We start from the raw sequence: 20,539 nt of genomic DNA on the forward strand, positions 1-20,539 counted from the left end.
AAGAAGAAAAACACTGAAATACAGACACGCTTTCGCACCCTTACCATTCCTAATCAAATTTGGTATAGTCTGGCAGGGGGTTTCAGTGAAAAAAAAGATCATGTATTTACTTAACAATATATATTTTGATACAAGTATAGTGGTGCAACAGTGCCGTCAATATAAAAAATTAATATTATTAATAAGCATTGTTAATTATTGAAATCAACAACTTTTGTGTGTGTGTGTATGTGTATATATAAATATATATATCAACATCTTATTGTACTTATACATATTCTTCTTCGTGAAACAACCACCCCAAATTCACACCATTGGTTGGAATCAACCTATGGATGTATTTTATAGTCCACATGAAACTAGAACAGCAGAGAGTATTTTATCATTGAAGGAATTTGAAGGTGTAATGACAACTTTGATAGATTTGCTAAATCAGGGCTCCACGCGGGGAGTTTCCAGGGGGCAAACTGCTCTTCTAAATATGGTACCGAATTCATAGCGAGCGTCCTTAGAGTCATTAGTGAATCTCTCTTAGTCCAGTCAGAGTGCATAATATTAATGAACGCTGTGCTAGAGACCTCTCCACTTTAATCATCCTCATCTCTCTCGCTCTTTATCGCTCTCCGGTGACCTTTTCAATCAATTAAAGCTTTAAGGCTGACCTGATCAGTGTGAACATGAGTAGTACAAGCTGTCCACGAGTCCATGAGGTGGAAGGGCCGAGAGCTGAGCGGAAACTCAACTAATTGTATACAGGTCTGAGGTTTGTGCGATTTTTTTTTATGTTTTTGAAAGTCTCAAATGCTCACAAAGGCTTCATTTTATTCGATCAAAAGTAAAGAAAAACATTAATATTGTGAAATATTATTACAGTTTTAAATAACTGTTTTTTATAATAATATATTTAAAAATCGTATTAAATAACTTATTTCTGACACCTTCAGACACATGATCCTTCAGAAATCATTCTATCCTGATTTGCTGCTCAAGAAACATTTCTTATTATTATCAATGTGGATTATTTGATGAATAGAAAGTTCAAAGGAGCAGCATTACTCTTAAATTGAAATATTTTATAACATTATAAATGTCTTTATTGTCGTTTATGACAATTCAATACAATGCATCTTTACTAAATAAAAGTAGTAATATCTTTCGAAAAAACAAAACTTGTATCATTGTTATATTTAGGAGGGCCCATTTGATTGATTATATTTTGAGCTGAGAAAGCAAAAAGATGGCAAAAAAATATAAATCCATGTCAAGATTTAAAGAGCCAATAAAAAAAAGAAGTAGGCACTGGTTAAAGATCTATATATTGTTTGTTAAACACATTTTGTCTGCAAAATGCTGTAGTTATGGCATAGCCTTGACCCCTGGACCGGCCCACTACTGTTCTGAGATAAGTTTGTAATTAGTAAAATTAGCAGGACTTCTCAAGAGAGACACACACACACACAGAGAGAGAGAGAGAGAAATGTGAAGATTTATCAGTGAAGGTGTTTATCAGAATTCTCAGAAAACTCGAAATTAATCTCCAAAGTGTTATCTCTATGCCCAAGCAGTGAAGACACTTCTTATGTAAATCATGACCTACTAATGCTGCTGTTATCAGACACAATGTACTTTGCATAATTGCCCCCTCATTCAACAGCCCGGCTTGTTTAAATGTTGACCTTTGGCTTTTGGTGGGTCACACCTTGTACAAGTCATGCAAACTCCATGAGTGGCATTTGTATAACGGGCACTCAAAAACTTTATCCACATACTATATCATGAGTCAGAGACAGAATTATACTTCCAATCAAAAGTTAAGATTTTTGAAGAATTTTTTTAATTTTTTAATCTTACTGACTCTTAACCTTTGAGCAACAATGTATAGTTATATTATCTTGATTTCATATGTATTATTTTCTATACAATGATGCTGTAAATTTGTCCCAATTTTGTACGTTTTCAGATTTGATATTTCATATCGCTGCAGAACAGTAAAACTGTGCACCCCCACCGAGTTCGGTATCCTCTTTTACAAGTGTACTGAGCATGTCGATTTCCAAGTAAAGAGTAGAAAAACACATCTTTAGGTGTGAGCCAAAAAACAACTTCTCCCACATCAGTGAAAGGCATCTATAGACACCATAAGCCTTGGGAATTTGGCAGACAACACATTAGTTCAACTTACTCTGCAACATCTCGACATAAATAGATAAACACCTTTGACACAAAAATCAGTTACTCAACTTCATGTTGATACTGTAATCTAAAACTTTTCGAATTCTGGTCATAATACTCTTCCCTCTATCATTTAATTGCAGGGAAAAATTGGTTTGGCAACAATGGAGTCACATTCAGGGCATCAGTTGAAAGCTTAATCTCTCAGCACAGATGTGTAGGACTCCTGTAATTCAAGCATTTGAAGAGAGCTCAAAGCCGCCTCCATTGGCATTAAAGGACTCCCCCCCGCAGCACTGGCACTAACAGAGAGCATGATAAATAAGTGACTAAACTCAACTCATGCACATTGATATAACGGCAACATCTGCTTTCAAGAACATGCATCCATTGCAACTGCCATCAGCATCCACAGACTCCTCGCTGGCTCTATTTAGCTCTACGTAGGAAGCATCATATGCTAGCTTCCATCGTGAAGGTTGATCCAAATGGTAGGCAGCGTAATTATTCTAAAATACCTTTTTTGGCTTAATTCAAAGGTAGTATCACATGAAAAGAAAAGCATGCACTGTGTAGCACTTACCATGATGGGGAGGAAAAGCATTTTAGTCGGCAGACAAAGAAAGAGAAATCATTTGATGTAAATCTACTTATAATTTATTCAATACCAAAATGTATTCAGCTCGATGAAATTTTAAAATGACTATTTTACATCATATTTGAATGTATTTTATATGTGTTATCTAGTTAGTTTAGAAACATGTTAACACCAAACTCTGTTGAAATATTTTTATTTCTATAACACTTTATACAAAACAAAATGGTGTCAAAGCAGCTTCACTGACAGACGTATATAAATAGACAGGTGGAGCTGGGGGAGGTGGAGGAGTGTGAGAGTGTGTTGCAGGACTAACTTACAGCAAACAATGAACCAGACTATTTAAATGTTGAGCAAGCAATCTCATTGGCTGCAGGGTCAGCAGAGGCCAATCAGCTTCAGTGATTTCTTGTAAATTGCATGTAAAGGACATATCAGCCTGTGCCCTACAGAGGTTCATGACGGAACTAGATATTTGTGTGTTGCAAAACTTGCTGCCTATGAAAACAATCTGTCCCTTATGAAGTTCCATTTTAGTAAGGATGCTGACTTAAAAGTCAGGTGTCTGTAGGCTCAGGCTGTCTACTATGGAAGGCATATTCTGCCAAAATTAAAAAAATCAATTAAATAGAATAGTGACCCACTCAGTAACATAGAATTTGCATACAGGTTGTCTTTGGAAATGAAAAAGGGAACTAAAACTGTGAGATACAAGAGGAAATAAAATGACAACTAAACGTTACATTTGAATTTGACACTTGAAATGTGAAATCACCACTTGCATTTTACTTTTTCAATTTGACAGGAATGATGCACTGTCCCCGTGAAAATGAAATCATTTAATTTCAATTTCGTCACATATTTTGCGTACAGTTTTATGTAATTAAAAAATTAATCTGGTTTTAGTTTTCATTTTTATAATTTAATTGATTTATTTAGTTTTGGCAGAAAATGCCTTCCATAGTAGACAGCAAGCTGTCTCACAACAGCCATTGCAAGAAAAGAGTGCCACCTGTGTACACAGCGTCTAATAAAGTGCTCTTAACACAAACATCTGCAATATATTTTTTGCACGCTTAAATGGTTGCACTTTATTTTACAGTACGTGCACTTACAGTGTACTTAACAAAGAAAGTACTGGGTTATATAAGTGTTACGAATGGTGGTGCTGAGAAATACGCACGATGAGGAATAGCGTTGGAATGAAGACTTTACTGAACAGACACATTGGAGGAGAAACACACAAGCAAACATCAACAAGAACTGACAACACTAAGAGAGAACACAGGGTATATATAAATGTGGCAAGCAAAGAGAACTAATGAGATAATTAACGACACACAAGCTGAACCAAATGAACTAATGAAGACGTGATGATGGAAACAAGGAGTGGCGGGAAACTGAACAAAATGAACACAGAAGGAGGTCTAAAAACAAACAGACATGTAACAATGAGGTTTGGTATAGGGGCAGTTTCAGGGTTAGTCCCTATAGTTATTAACCAGTTATTGTAATTACTCTAATAAGTTCATCATAGTGTGTACATGAATGTAGGAATACATGAATGTGTTTACAGGAATGTAAAATTAAGTGCTACCTCTTAAATAAGGATTAAAAACGAATGATAAAAAATGTAACATTAAAAATGCATAGCATAAAAATTTCTATTTGATATATCTTTGTGTACATACAGCCAGTCATAGATATCCAAGAACATCAACAATTTAAATATTTAATCACTCACACAAAAATATATAAACACATATAAATATTGAAATGTTAATTAAAACAGGATAATTTATCCTGGTAATTGTGGCACTTAAATACAGTGTTGTGTTGAGATGTGATAAGGTGCAATCTGTGATGAGCCTAATTTATATAGAAAGGAGTGACAAAAACTCGTTGGTATTTCCAGTTATTTAGCTGCCTGTTAAACTGGATTGTGGGTTAATTAATAAGACTGTCTTACATGAGTTACAATCCTTAAACACAGCATCCAGACAGAGCCATCTTCCCTTACACAAACTGTACGACAATAATTACTAACTTAAGAATTAGATAGCAATCAGAAAGGCCAATTACAATTGGAATGCAGTGGGCTGATGCTCTGTGGACCAGACATGAAGAGTGATAGTTACCACGGCATCAGACAAACATATACATCGTTAGAGCTAAATTAAAAAGCCTTATAGGGTTTGCTGGCCTGCTTGCTTTAATGTTGCTTTTGAGGCCTGGCTAAAAGGGAAGAAATTCAAGGGAAGGATTCATGTCATCCATACGGGGCATGTTAACAACCACAGCCACATTTCCTATTGATTCACGACAGAGAATTCATCCCTCACACCCACATACAAGACTGGAGGTGAAAAATGCATACATTTGCTCATAAAATATATAGATCTGCACTCAGAATCATGTACACACTCGTATTGACACTCCTGCATGGTTTTTCACCTCAGGCAATCCACAAGCAAGAGGGACTGAACAAGTTCACTGAACAACAGATGAAGGAAACAGTTAATCAATATGCATGAAGGAAGAGAAACAGAGAGAAAAAGAAAGACTGGAAAATAAAAAAGGATACGCTCTGTCTGTTTCCCTAAATCAACGTCCTTGCTTCTTTCAGTTCAGTCATTATGCACTGACCCTTGATTTAAACCCGTCCACTTCAGCAGAGTGAAACTCTTACTTTTTGAAGATTAATGGGAACACCGCGGTAAGAACAACACCCAAACAAGCTCAGCAAGTAGATGGGTGCTCAAGCAGCAACATTTCTTGTAATTGCTTGGGGAAGTCCAAACCAACAACCATAAAACCCTCAAATTTTCTCTCAGTCTGCATGAAAGCACTGTACACAAACACGCTAACTTTTTTTTTTTTTTTTTTTTACCAGAATGCACTTTAAAACTTTTCCTTTCATGCATGCTAAGTTTAAATTTGAGGAATAAAACAACATGCAGTCTATTTCTGACAACCCAGGACTAAAACACTGTGACATTTGCATAACCAAAGGCATTTGCAATTACAATTCACCAATTAGGACATCAGAAGCTTTGTGAGAAAGCAGGCCCTCATTATGAACCCAAAAATCATACCAAGTGGGTCAGACAAAACAACACAAAGCAGGTTGTTTTAAACTTGATGAGGAGAGAGTGTTGCTGGTATGGTTTGGTAAAGACAGTTTAGTGCACACCAAACAGGAATCAAGTTTGCTTTGCACTAAATAATTAACTTTAATCAACTAAAATAAATCAACAGTCAAGCTACAAATAAAAATGTGCTCATAATTGAATAATTTTAAGTGATCCTTTCTCCAGATTTCTTAATTTACTCAACTGATTCATTCAAACACACTGAATCATTTAGAAGTGAAATAAGTAACTGTCCTTAAAAGTGAATTATTGAATCATTCACTCATCAGATTCGGTCAACAACACTGTTTATTTTAGGAAATAAACAACTGACTATCTTTATGAATGAGTCACTGAATCATTACTATAAGTCAACCGATTCATTTAAACACAGTGATTCAAACAACTATAAGTTATTCACTCGTCCGATCCGTTCAAATACATCAACTCATCCTTCTAAGTGAGTCATTGGATTATTCACTCAGGTCATTCAGGTTGACTATTTCTGTGTACCAATATACATATGCTATGCCCTTCTGTTTTTGTGAAGAAAAGGTACATTTGACTGTGTAGCAGACAAGTTTTGGGACATACTACTACGCCTTTAACGGACCGCAGACCAGTGATTCATTAAACCACTCACTCATCTGATTCATTCAACTACACTGATTCATTCAGTAATGCCACTTCTGTGCTGCTTGGGGAAGCTCAATAGTTCATTTCGCTGTAGCTCTGTTTGGAAATGCACAAAAATGCAAATGGCAATATTGTGTCTAGTTACTAGTAATGCCTGTTTTATAAAAGCAATAACATCACTTGAATGATTCACAAACCCTTCTGACAGTTATATCACGCCATGTTAACTGAAGAAACTTAACTATTTTGGAAACAGCTAAACTGCTGTCACTGCAAAATGTAATTAAGTGAGCGAATCACTACTTTTAGTAAGTTACTCCGTAAACTGCAGGTAGGACAGGATCCTTTGGGACAGCGTAGGCGTTTGATAGGCGACCGCTGGGGATTTTTTTCACGAGCACATTGAGCACAAGGACACTAATAAAAGCTTTTTCTGTTGTTCTCCTACCTGCATGAGGTGTCATCAGAAACGGAAGCTTGATAGGTGAGAGCGAGAGCAGGTGGAGAGGGTGAGCGGAAGAGACAGATGGTCCCTGTGTCACGTCAGAATCCATCGCCATCATGGCTGCAGCTGCCAGAGACATCCGTTTAGAACCTCCTCTTCGCTTAATGCCCACGGGACAACCTGAAAAGACAAATACAGATTGATAAATAGTTGACTTTGGATATAACACTGATATAACACTGTATTTTTTTTTTGCTGGCCATTCTTTTGCTGGTTAATCTAACACAATATACTCATAAATGTTTATTTTAATGGTTGCACTTGAACTGGGATGGGGAAATTGTCCCAGTAAATCAGTAATGTCTGTGTGGATGTGGATTTTCTTCTTCTTCATCAAACTATCAATTTAAAGTCACCATGAAATCAAAATTACAATATTCGTTCGAGTTTTCAAAGTGTTTGTTGGAGTTTCACTTGGATATGACACAAAAGACGATTGCAACTTCCGTTTCATGCCGACTTTAAGTGCATGATGTTTTAGAGATGTTATGTTATGTATTATGTAGCTTTAATCATTTGGTAACACTTTATTTCGATAGTCCACTTTAGACATTCTCCGTCCTAACTATAAGTAACTTTGCAACTACATGTCAACTAACTGTCATTAGAGGATTAATAGACTGTCTGCTTAATATCTGTTAACACTTTATTTTGTTGGTCCCCTAACATACATTCTACTGATTATAAGTTACTTGGCAACTACAAGTCAACTTATTATCCTATCCCGAACCCTAACACCTAACCATAACCTACCAGTCTACTACAGTCTACTATTACTCTAATGAGAGTTAGTTGACATGTAGTTGAAAAGTTACTGTAGAATATCTAAAGTGGACTATCAAAATAAAGTGTAACCAATCATTTTACTATGTGTAATCTGCCTGCATATAATTTCATATAAACAACATTGTAGTCAACATGAAAACATACATGGGGGAAAAATTACTTGTTATTATAAAAAAGAAAGAGTAAATTTTGACTTCAGAATCTGCAGTGTTTGCATAACATAAGAATGACAATAAACAGTCATATACATACAGATTCTTGTAATTCCATCATGTGCATTAGAGGAGGGTTGAACATGCAATGTGTGTCGTGTGCAGGCCTGTCTTTGTTCTGGGGTTTAACTGGCTGCCAAATGTTTCATGGGCTTTGCCTTTGAGTTTCATCAAAGTGTTGAAAACCTTATCAAATCTGAACACAATCCCAAACCCTCACACACAAATATCTACTATATGTGAGTAAGTGAACAAGCCAAACTCTATAACTGCACATTAAAGACATTAGAAGAAATGTGGTTTGTAACTGAATTATGTGGAGTTATGACAACCATGCAAGCAAAGTCAACTTTATCCACATTACATTTATGCATTTGGCAAATGCTTTTTGCTGCAAATGAAAAAAAAAAGTTATGTGGATCTGTACAGGCAATCCATGGCCGTTATATCAGTATGTGCGCTTGCGGGGAATCAAATCCATGACCATGGTGTAACTTACTGTACAGCGAGCTCTGCCAACTCCATATATCGTAGTTTCAATAGCATTTCATAAAAAAATTGCAAGCCAGTGTGTTTAAAAAAATAAATAAAAAGATTTTTCGAAAGGAAATAAAAATGATTGGAGATTACTAGAGTACGTTTTAAAAGAGAATATTTCAGTCTTTCTACTTCAAAATGTCACATTCATTTCAATGTGATTCTTGCCGTTTGTAATTACTTGAGAAATTTACTAGCAATTTCTGAGGGAAAACTTTATACGTCTTTTTTTTTTTTTTTTTTTTAAGATCTAAAACTGATTCTACGCGTAATCCTGAAGAGCGATTGAATGTAAACATGAACGACAGCAGTGACTCCCATAAAGCGCAGCGACTAACACTCCAGCCATACCATCTAATGACTTGTGTATTTGTATATGAATATTTTGCCATAACCAACAAATATATTGTATTTTACATTATAATCAATGAATAAAAGTGACACATTGAATTAAAATGTGACATTTTGAAGTAGAAAGACTGAAATAGTACTAATATTGTTTTGCGGTGTACACACTAGCTGTATTTCCTGATTTTTACTATATTTTTTGCTCACATGAAGGTTTCAATGTGATTTGCTTTGGTTCATGGTTTAGAACTTTCTTTTTTGTGGCGATTTTGCCTTTATTATGATAGGACAGTAAGCAGACAGGAAGCGCAGTGGGAGAGAGAGGGGGGACCGGATCTGGAAAGGTCGGCGAGCCGGGGCTCAAACTCGGGTCGCCTGAAGCGCAACAGCGCTATATGTAGGTTTAGAATTCTTTATTGCAGATTTTTTTTAAATGCCTACCCGAAGTGGAAGGTAGTTGTGCTCTACAATGTACCTAACTTCACTGTGTTGTCAAAACCATGATGAAGATCCCTTATTAGTCACCTGGGTGAGCTAACACACACACACTCGTCTCATCTCCACCGTTTCCAGCGTCTGCCTCCCCTGAGCGAGGGAAATGCTATTTAACGAAACCTTGAAGAGATCTTTGGAGTGAGCAGGCGGGGTGTTTCTTCCACGCTGAGCAGCTGAAACACTTTATCTAATGGTACAGAGTGGGCGGATCAGAGCCAACCAGAGCAGTTAGCATGCACATGTAGCGCACTGGAAATCAGGCCACCGGGGAATATATCATATGGAACCGCTCCAGCACATCCACTCTCCCATACTGCGAGGACGCTTTAGAAGGCGGAAACACCGAGGGTTGGGGAGGGAGGAATACTCTGTCATCTGACAGCTGAAGCAAAAGGGTATGGGGACTGTGGATTAAACTCCACTAACCTTTTAGCTTGATAGAAATGATAAATGTGGATCTAACCGCTTCACTTTAATACCTAGCCGCTGGAGATGAAGTGACAGGTGCACAGATCACATAAACAATGCATCGTTCATCAGGAAGCGCTCTCCGCGGACATGACGTGAAATAGAAACCTTGAATTATACATCCACTGAGGGCTTCTCTTGAGAGCCAGCCCAGCACGCCATGTGACTTTAGCAGAGGTAAATCCTCAAAAGTAACACTGCTCGGAAAATTCGCACTCATGATATATTAAAAAAAACATCTTTCTTTATTTCGTCGCCGGGTGCTGCCTTTTGACAGGTTTAACAAAGAAGGAGAAACACTATAAATACACGGTGGCTGCAGGAATGAGGGCATTTTCACAGTCTCAAGGGGAGCAATTATTGCTGTGCTCCTAAGAAGTGTCCTCAAACCTGTCTAAAACAAGTCCTCACGATTTATGCTTTCACAAGTTACGTTTCAACCACAGTCAATGTTTGTTTTGACATCTCAGCCATTTACCCCATGATTATATACAGTATATCTGAGAGATTCTTCGAGCTGCACAGTAATGAACTCTCCCAGAAATGTTTCTTTTTGTTACAGGATATGAAAGTTTTAACATATTTATTTTATCATTTATGAAATATGAGCATGTATTTTTAGATAGTATGTTTCCCTTGTCCCAGATACTTCAACAGAGGTAATATACTATAATATTTAAATAATAATATTTTATATCTATCACAAAAATATGAACATAGCAAGTGTAAAACATTTTTTACCTTTTTTTGTGAAAAAAATATTTATTTATAAACTTTCCTTTAGTCACCACAACTAACAGTTTGGGCACTAATAACATTTTATCAAAAGTTATAAAATGACAAATATAAGACAAGAAAAGCGTTAAAGGTCAAATTATGCAAATGGAAGATTGTTTCCATCACGGAACAAAAACACTGCATCATAAATCACAATTTAGATTTTTTTTTTCACACAATTTTTTACACCTCAGAATTCAGACCTTTTTTTCCCCGCAGAATTGTGAGATATAAACAATTTTGAGGAAAAAATTCAGCTCACAATTCTTACATTTTCTTGCGATTGTGAGTTTGTTAGTTGGGGGGCTCAGAATTGTGGGAGAAAAACTTGCATAATTGCAGGAAAAAAAATGCATAATTGCAATTGCAAGTTTATATTTCACAAAATATATTATTTCTCAGAATTGCGAGGTTACAATATATATATATATTTTTTTTAAATATAAGTTGTATTTTTAAGTATTTTTATAAATAAACTAAGTTGTGAGTTGTAGGATAATAAGTATTAAAATAAACTACTTAGTGTAATTTACTTAGTGTTTAAAAAAAACATATAGTGTGTGTGTGTGTGTGTGTGTGTGTGTGTGTGTGTGTGTGTGTGTGTGTGTGTGTGTGTGTGTGTGTGTGTGTGTGTGTGTGTGTGTGTGTGTGTGTCTGTGTGTGTGTGTGTGTGTGCGTGCGTGCGTGCGTGTGTGTGTGTGTGTTGACGGCTAAGTGTGACATGTTTCTAGCAATCTCTCCCATCTCTCTCAGGGGGTCTTGTTTCAGAGAAATTGAGCAGAAAGATTCAGGCCAAGACAAGGGTAAATGTAGCGGGAGCCTTCAGCGCTCTGGAGCTGTCCGTCCTGCTGCGGTGCTGAAATGGCGAGTGATTGCACTTATGAAACTTTCGGCCACTTATGTGTGCTTCAGACTACACTGCCATCATCCTGATCCACAAAGAGGCTCTGTGTCAGAGTCTCTGTCTCTCTCACTATGCTGTCCTCCCACTGTTACCTTAGTTACCTGGTTAACAAACCACCTACTTCATACCGTCTCCCTGAAAACAACTTATTCTGTTGAATTATGCCATCAGTCTCCCCCGACTCCTCCTGTAACATAAAGGCCAGATAACAATGCTGAGCACCTCTTTACAGGGTTAAAGTGAACTGAAGGCAACTGCCTGAAGAAGAGGCTTTTAACGGTAATTTAAGAAGTTAGAGAGTTCAGTTGAGAAAGAAGTTTGGCGGAAGCACAACAATTTTAGTAAACATGGTTTTGAAGTCCACATGACTTTTTTAAAGGAATATTTCAACCAAACATCAAAAGCTCTTCACATTTGCTCCTTTACTCATGGGTTTCTCAAAAGCACTATAAAAGTGTCACATTCTTTTGCTTTGGCATCTCTTAAAACTTGCCCCTATGCTTCAGAACAATGAAACCTTTTCAAATTTTTGTGATCCATGAAAAAAAAGAAAGTCATTCATGTTTCAAAAGGGTGAGAAAAAATGTATGACCTTATGTCCATTTTTTGGTGAACTAATCCCTTTAATGCACATTCATGATCGCACTTTGCACAATTAATCCGCACACTTTAGGAAAAATATTTTTTGCCTTTAATTCTAAATCTACTTTAATAATGTTCTTTGCCTTTGAAATGACTTTAAATGAGCATGTTGCTAAAAAAAATCAATTTATCTGCCATTTACTGTACCATTGACTAATAATTATAATAACCATAATCTAACTGTTCATAAGTTACTAAAGCACTGTTTCCATGGAGCTCCGGCCGTGTGTTTTAACCTTTCCATCGACAGAAATGGCACATGGATGTATTACTGTAACCTAAACCTTGCATACTGATAATCACACTAACGTGAATCAAGAACAACACATAATAAATAAATCAGCGTAAATATTAGTTTATCATGACAAAAGGCAGGAGAATGTTTAAAATATTAACTTAAGTCTCTTATAGATTTTCCAACCAAGTCTCTTGCTCATGCATACTGTATAGCAGATGTTCAGTCATTTTTGGCACTTTAAAGGTAGCTTTTCAGACCTTTAAAATTAAAATCCAGGTAGGTTTAGGGGTCTTGGCCAAGGTAAAATGCATTGCTGGGATATGAACAGGTGCCAATATGTATTGATTTGAAATTGTGTTGGCTGGCTGATTTCCCTAATGGAGGGCAAAAGTATTGCAGCATGCTCTGCATACACATTTACAATCAATGGAAGTTATTGCATGGATGTTATGAATAACATGCATGTAAAAAGTGACTTATCAGATGTAAATATCAGACCAAATGACACCGTTATGTTAAATATGGACCCAACAGGGAACTCAGAATTTGTTCTCAGAACCAAATGTTCTTCTAGTAACATTAATAGAACGGTCATTCAAGACTGGATATTATTACTAAGGGGCAAAGTCGTTGATCCTGTTGATCCTGGAACAACATCCCATCTGGAAACATAGTCCTAACCCTATCCCTACTTCTAAACCTAACCTTACCCATAATTTATCTCTAAAATCAAAGGGAATTGATAGATAAATAACACTGGTGTAGAAGCACATCATTGTAAGCCTAAACTTGACATGAACTGTAAACAAGTCCCTCAATTCTTATTGATTGATTGATTGGAATGTTGCTCCAGGATCAACACAAATATTGATACAGGAACATGTTGCACTTGATGAAATCAGGTTCTGCAACAAGTGTGCAATCCAACGTCAAACTCAAACGATCAAATACATATCAACAATTCTCCCATCTGGGTCTGCTTTTCTTTCCAAGTCATTTTAAGGGAAACATCTGCCGATATACTTCAAGTAAACATCATTAAGAGCTCCATTATTTCTCTCGAGCTATTAAAAGAGAAATCTATGACCAATACAATCATGTGGGTTTGGCTGATGTGCAGTATAATGTGCTTAAATATGGATTGCTTGAGACACCGCTCAACACATTGTGCCCTTGAAAATGACCTAAAAACTCTTTTATAGACATTAACTCCCCCTGAAAGTCATTGTTTAATTCACACCCTGGAATATGAGGCTTCATGGTGTATAATTAGTATTCGCACGTAGTCTGCAGTAAAAGTGTGTCAGACAAATCAATGCTTCTTATTTCAAATGTGGCTAGAATTCAGTTTGGACTAGATCGAGTCATATGCGAAGGAGCGTGTGACTGTTGCACTGCAGTGGATTCCTCTAGCACAGCTGAAGTAAACTGAGTTTATTTCTGTTTCTTTCCCATTTTGATGTTCTAACATGAATGGTTATTAGCATTATTGATTTCAGCCTTTATCTCTAATGAGATCAAACTGTTTCTCAAATGTTCGGTCTTGGTTATGAATCTCATGGTGGCACAAAATAAAAGCATGAAACGTTCCATGTGAAGGTGTTTAAAGCATCATTAAAGTTCCCATGAGAGTTTCGGCATGATCCATTCAAGGTGGGCCAACACGCTTCAGTGCGCACTTCAAAACCGCCTGCTCAACTTTTAAACTCTATTTTCCAGAAGCTGCGTATTTCTTGACAAGGCAACCAGAGTGACTTTTCACGTTCCATTAGGTCCTGTCAATAAGACCAGGCTAGAATTCATGAAGATGAAAAATTAGATTTTGGAGCGGGTCTGTGAAGCAGAGGAATGGTGGGTTAAAGTAAAAATGACTTTTTGGCCTAGAAACCACAGTGTAGAACCCGAAAATGCACACAACAGAATGAGCCCTTCTCAGGAAAGCCCTCAGGAAGAATTTCAACGCTTCCACCTATTAGATGATAAATGAACGACCCTGGGCGAGCTAAAATAAAGCCTGAACTAGTTTGGCTAACTAAAACCCTGAGGCATTTTTCCCTCTGCAACTTTATATTCATTATTTGCTACAAAACTAATGTAACATTTCGATTGATTGCTTAGTTTTGATAAAATACTGGAACCAAATAATTTTCATGTATTTCAATGTTTCGTGCACCATTAATTAGCAGTGCTGTGGCGATCTGATAGATAGATAGATAGATAGATAGATAGATAGATAGATAGATAGATAGATAGATAGATAGATAGATAGATAGATAGATAGATAGATAGATAGATAGATAGATAGATAGATAGATAGATAGATAGATAGATAGATAGATGGAAAGATATCAACTTGGATATTTAAGTCATTTCAACTTAAATTACTTAAAAACTGACTTTAAAAAATGAGTTGAATCTTGAATAACTTAATTGTTAGAATATAACTTATTGATCATATCATATTTTACAGTAAAAATGAAAATTTCTCAATCATTTACTGTTGACTTCTTATATGTATGCTCATATATGAAATTCCATTTTTTTCACTAAATTCTGACTATTTTAACTCTGTGTGATTTTACTTTTACAACACCGAGGCTAAATTATCCCAGACAGCACACTGTTATATTCCATAACCCATATATCTGTACTTATTGATTTTCACGCTGATGCGAATCAAAACGGACGAACACATGACAAATAAATCGACATAAAATATTTGTTCATCGGTACATGACATCCAGCTGCTGTTATGGATCGATACGTAGCTTACCTCAGAACAGGGATGGGAACCTTCAAAAGGTGGAGTGTAATGGCCCTGAGGGATAAACTGCACTGAAGATGGAAACATACGTCTGAGTTATTACGCCTTCCATTTTGTACTGAACATATTTCTTATTTCCTTTGGTTAGATGTACACACTGTAAAGCACAGATTATTAATGATGGACCTGGAACGCAGTGCTGGCGGCAGATTCTGTGCTGGGTAGATGAAGAATGTCCGAATACCAGGAAATTATTTGCTTCAGATATTGATTTGCTCTGTTTTCATTATGCCACGATTGTATGTACGTGTTTACAGGCTTGCACCTTCAACAATCATTTTCTGAACATACCCTCTTTTCTTGCTTTATGGAAAAAGTCATTAGTAAAAACAAAAATATTAAGTAATTGTAAACGCTAAATCTGTAGAACATCATTTGACTGTTTCCCTCCAGTGATGTGTGTGCATGCAAGTTGTATTTATATATACGTTAAAGGACAAGTTCGGTATTTTACACTTAAAGCCATGTTTTCAGATCGTTTCTGATGAAATAGAACGGTTAAGATTAAAATTTGGACACATGCTGCTGTCCCGAGAATCTTCGGTTTCTTTCGCTTTCCCCCTTCTTTTACATTATATACATTTGGCAGATGCTTTTATTTTAACTTACATTGAATTGGGAATTGAACCCATGACCTCGGCGTTGCTATGACTATGCTGTACAGTTTGAGCTACTGGAATGTACAATTTACTACATCCAATTGTCCCTTCGCAGGGAGCTTGATTGACAGGTGATCTGACCAATTATACTTCACCATCTGCCATTTTGTCCGACAAAGCAGTCAGGAGAGTTAGTAGATTAACATGGGAGGATTTGAACTTGAGAAACGGAGTACTGACGCCTTTCCGCGGTTAAAACAACATTCCTTCTTATGTTCATGTAACGCCACGCCAACAGAGGGAGCCCTCTCCTGAATTCTGACTGGGTGCAACTCCCTGTTCTCACTCTATGGTTACTTCCTGTTTGGCGGCCATTAAAGCATGGCATGACCAAACAAGCCTTGCGAAGTATTGCCAGTCCTACTGCCTTACCAAGCATTCTCTATTCATTGTCTGATTACTTTGTGTATGACCTTTGCCTGCCTTCACTGATATCTGTCTCTAGGATTACCCCTTTGGATTGTTGACTGCCTGTTGGATTGTTTCTGGAGTTTGACCCTCTCGCCTGCCTTCTCATCTTCTGCCTTTGGATCCCCCTTGGTTCTGTTGCCCTTGGACCTTTACCTGTGTTTTTGCACATTGCTTATTCCCACTCAGTCTGCTACCTACACTTAATAAACTTCAGCACATGGATTCTAATACTGCCTCTGGCTCCTCCTTACAGTTCATTCATGTTTATTTGATGCTATAAATGAACTAGAAGGAAGAGATGATCGGTTCACGAGCAGCTTTAACTGATGCTCTACAGTGATATGGCAGACACATTAAAGAGCCACAAAACGCTATTTATTGTTTACATTTCTTTTTTTTTAAATGACCAAATTTGAAAGGTGAGACTGTTTAATATGTTTAATATCAAAAGTACCCGAAAAGTAACCTGGTCTGTCCTGTCTGTCAGTGTGTTGTCAGTCTCCTCTCTGCTCCGCAATGTATTTTTCACTGCGTGAGAACATGGTGTGGCGTGAGAGCGGCATAGCTTGTCAAACAATTGTCTCTTTCAAATACATTTTCAGGTGAAAAATTAGCCAATTGTATCTTTCATGTTAATTTTCAGTTGAAAAATCTGCCAATTGTCTCTTACTAGTGAATTTTTCAGGTGAAAATATTCCAATAATTGTCTCTTTCAGGTGAAAAATCTGCAGATTGTCACTTTCAGCAGAAAAACGTTTTTAGTAGCTGAACAATAATACAAGAATATACAGTTCTGCTAATGTGGATATCTATTTCGACTTTCAACTAAGTACCTAAAAGAAAATGTAGAATATCTTTGCGAGATTTGATGCCACTAACCTTTAAAATGTTGGTATATCCAGTGAATAGCTCTTCAGAAACGCTCATATCCACCTAGTACCAGACAGCAAATTGGAACTTAAATTTTTAAATCGTAGCTGCCATTTTTGTGTGCAATGTGCATAAGAAAGTCAGTTAAAGAACTGTGGGTGTGACAAGTGAGACTAATACTGTGTTCCAGGCTTATTAAAATCGAGAAAGTTGAGGATAACACCATAGTATGACAGATATCAGCACTATGAGAGACAAACAGAGTCCTACAACACTCTTTTTAAACAAAAGGCAAATGCTGTGCGCGCCGCACCAATTTATCACGAGAATTTCTAGCAGCCCTAATAAAGTACGCTGTTACCTGAGGGAAAAGCTCTTAAACTGATGCTGACCTCTCTGGATGTGTTTGCAGACGTCAAGAACTTCCTTTTCCCTGCGGTAAGGAAGTGTAACTGCGAAGACACAAATTGGACTTCCTCGCAGTGTTCGATTGTGCGAACGCCACACACCCTCTGGCTCCAATTATTGCCTCGACTCACGCTCATCAACGGCTCGAGCCCGTGAGGAGGACTTTGTGAGAACAACTCTCAATGCCACTCCAGAACTGACTCCCGGATACAGACATCTGCCTTCTGAAGTTCAATTTTTCCCCAAAGCTTTGTTGCGCTGAGGGTGAATAACCATCACTTTGTAACTGACGCAGAGGTGTGTTCAAAAAAATTATTTGATCCATTCACCTTTATGTCGAGCTAAGCTCATCAAAGGTGAAGACAAAGATCAAGTAGATTTTGTAATTCTCCAGATCAAAGATCAACTTTCTAATTCTCAGGCAACTTGCCTGTGGCCTACAGAAACAGACAGGCAACAGACGGGGTGAATGCTTATTTTATGCCCCAAAAGAGTTATAAAAGGAAAGTTTTGCATGTTTAAAGAACAGTTTTGAGGTGCCAACATCATTTGATGCTCCTTTCAAACTCCACGATGGCCAATTCCTGAATGTAAAATAATAATTTGAGGGCTTCCAGAGAACTTTCCTTTCCATAAAATATTCAAGGTGTTTCTTCATTCATGACCTTCACAGCAGCATGCAAGAACATAATATTAACCATAAATCTAACTTTAAATATATACACCCATTTTTAACCCAATAATAAGATGCTCAGTCAATAAGATTTGCATACATGCATGAAAAACAAGTCATTTTCCCTCATCTCAACGATTTTTCAGTCACAGAATCAGACTGCTGGTGTTTTTTGGCTTATGGGGTGTAGAGATATGATTTTTGGGTTATGCTGCGTACAGAGGCAACCACAGACCATAGAAGTATTTGACAGATGGCAGCAGACTCTACTTCCACACCCACATCTGTTAATATTTGTCACCTCAATTCCATTAAAACCCTCAATGGGTTAGGAAAAGCACACGCTACAAGACCGAAGCTTGACAACCTGCTCACGTGTAGAGATTCATAATTTCTTGTCTGCCATGTTATTGCCGATATGGTGCATACTTAAAGCAACAGTTCAGGCGAAATTTAAATTCTTTCTTTTTGTTCCAAACCTCTACACTGCTGTTTTTCACTATATATATGTGTGTGTGATATGCTATATATATATATATATCGGAGATACTCAAACTGGGTTACTGTTTCGCCTAGAGAAAGTCTGAACTTCAGAGAGAGATTATTCAGGGTGGTATATCTCTAACTGTCATCATCTATAGAAAGACACTTTTTCAAACCCCATTGCTAGGTGAAACCTACTAGAATATGTTGTTAAGAATGTATAGCGAATGTAAGAATGACTCACCCCCTTCTACACAACACATACTGTATTTACACTCTCTCATACTGTCAGGATAAATGCTCCCATGGCCTCTGTTTGCCTTTGAACAAAAAATAGAACAATGTACGAAATAAGGGATATTGGACATAGTTGGGTGGACTGAACACATACACACTACTCAGTAGTTCTGTTCCCTAAACTGAGCTCCCTACACTCTAAAAAAAGCTGGGTTGTTTTAACCCAATTTTGGGTCAAACATGGTCAAACCCAAATGTTGGGTTAAAATTTTAATTTACAAAGTGTAACCCAACGGCTGAGTTTGTCCATATTTGACCCAAAGTTGGGTTAAAACAACCCAGCATTTTTTAGAGTGTACCTAGCGCAATTAAAGGCTTTAAAGTCACGCTCACAGCACTAATGTACAATTTATGTACAATATATATGTATATTCTCAAGATGAACTGAAGGATACCAGGGGAAAAATATTGAAGAGTTTTACGTTCACTTTTACAATATGTTCAGAATGTCTATTAGCTTTATTAACACGTTTCGAACCTTCCCTCTATTCTAAAGCGCACTTGACGTGTTAAAGATGTAAAAGCGTAGAAGCAAAGGTCACAATTTTACCGTCAGTTCAGACTCTGTGCTACTAAGATATTCCATTCACTTTCACTCATTATAGACTTTGCGGCCTGGAAGACAGAAAACCCTCAACAGGAGTGAACTTTTCATCTCTCAAGGACTAATCTTTGAACGACACACGAGTGTATCTGCAATCTTATTCATCACTGCCTACCTGAAAGCGTCTGCAGCTGAAGACTTATGATCAGGGAAGAGCACAGGTGTAGCACACTGACTCTCTGCTGGAGGACAAGAGTGTTCGGGAATTAAACGCAGAGCTATGTGCTACACTGCTCAGCTCTTTCTGAATCCCTGGTCTGTTTTCAATTTAACTTGTTCACTGTGGGTAAATTTAACTTAGGGGAATATTTTAAGGGGTGCTCTTCATGCGCTTTTATCGATTGGATTACTAGGTGTGCACATGTCACACTCGGCCCACTGTAAACCAGAATAAGTTGGCAAAAAAAAAAAAAAAAAAGGTAATTAGTTACATTGACATTTTTGAGCTTATGTAAGCAGAACTGTCATATTTTTATTTTATACTCATGCATTTTATTTGTTCTCATCTTTAAATAAGTTAATTCATACATTAAACTTAAAAATTGTCATGTAATTTTCATTTACCGGTTGGTGTTTTTAGTAATGGAAAAATAGTAATTGTTTTAACTAGCACATTCAGTAAGTGCGAACTTGCTATTAGGTAACACAATGATTTGATAGCATTAGCATAGCGTAACAATTATTGAGTACATCTATGTGGCACATTCAATTTACACCTGTATTCAAACCAAGCTCATGCTCTACTCATCACCATGGTGGTAACCCTCCAAAAACCACATAATAGAAACTCTTCTAAATTAGCAAAGCAAAACATTAAACACTACTAAATCTCCCACTTAATTTTAGATTTTCTCTCCCTTT

The 20,539-nt window shown here is 37.0% G+C and overlaps 1 protein-coding gene across 1 annotated transcript in view; it reads right to left on the reverse strand.

Moving 5' to 3' along the window:
• The window catches only part of tcerg1l (transcription elongation regulator 1 like), a 71,194-nt gene that overhangs the window by 43,225 nt on the left and 7,430 nt on the right, over positions 1–20,539 (reverse strand). Inside the window, exon 5 of the mRNA XM_079595227.1 lies at positions 6,986–7,162. Coding sequence (XP_079451353.1) covers positions 6,986–7,162 — 177 coding nt within the window. The remainder of the gene's footprint in view (positions 1–6,985; positions 7,163–20,539) is intronic.

This window comes from Phoxinus phoxinus (genome assembly GCF_949152265.1).
Source record: "Phoxinus phoxinus genome assembly, chromosome: 21".
NCBI lineage: Eukaryota > Metazoa > Chordata > Actinopteri > Cypriniformes > Leuciscidae > Phoxinus > Phoxinus phoxinus.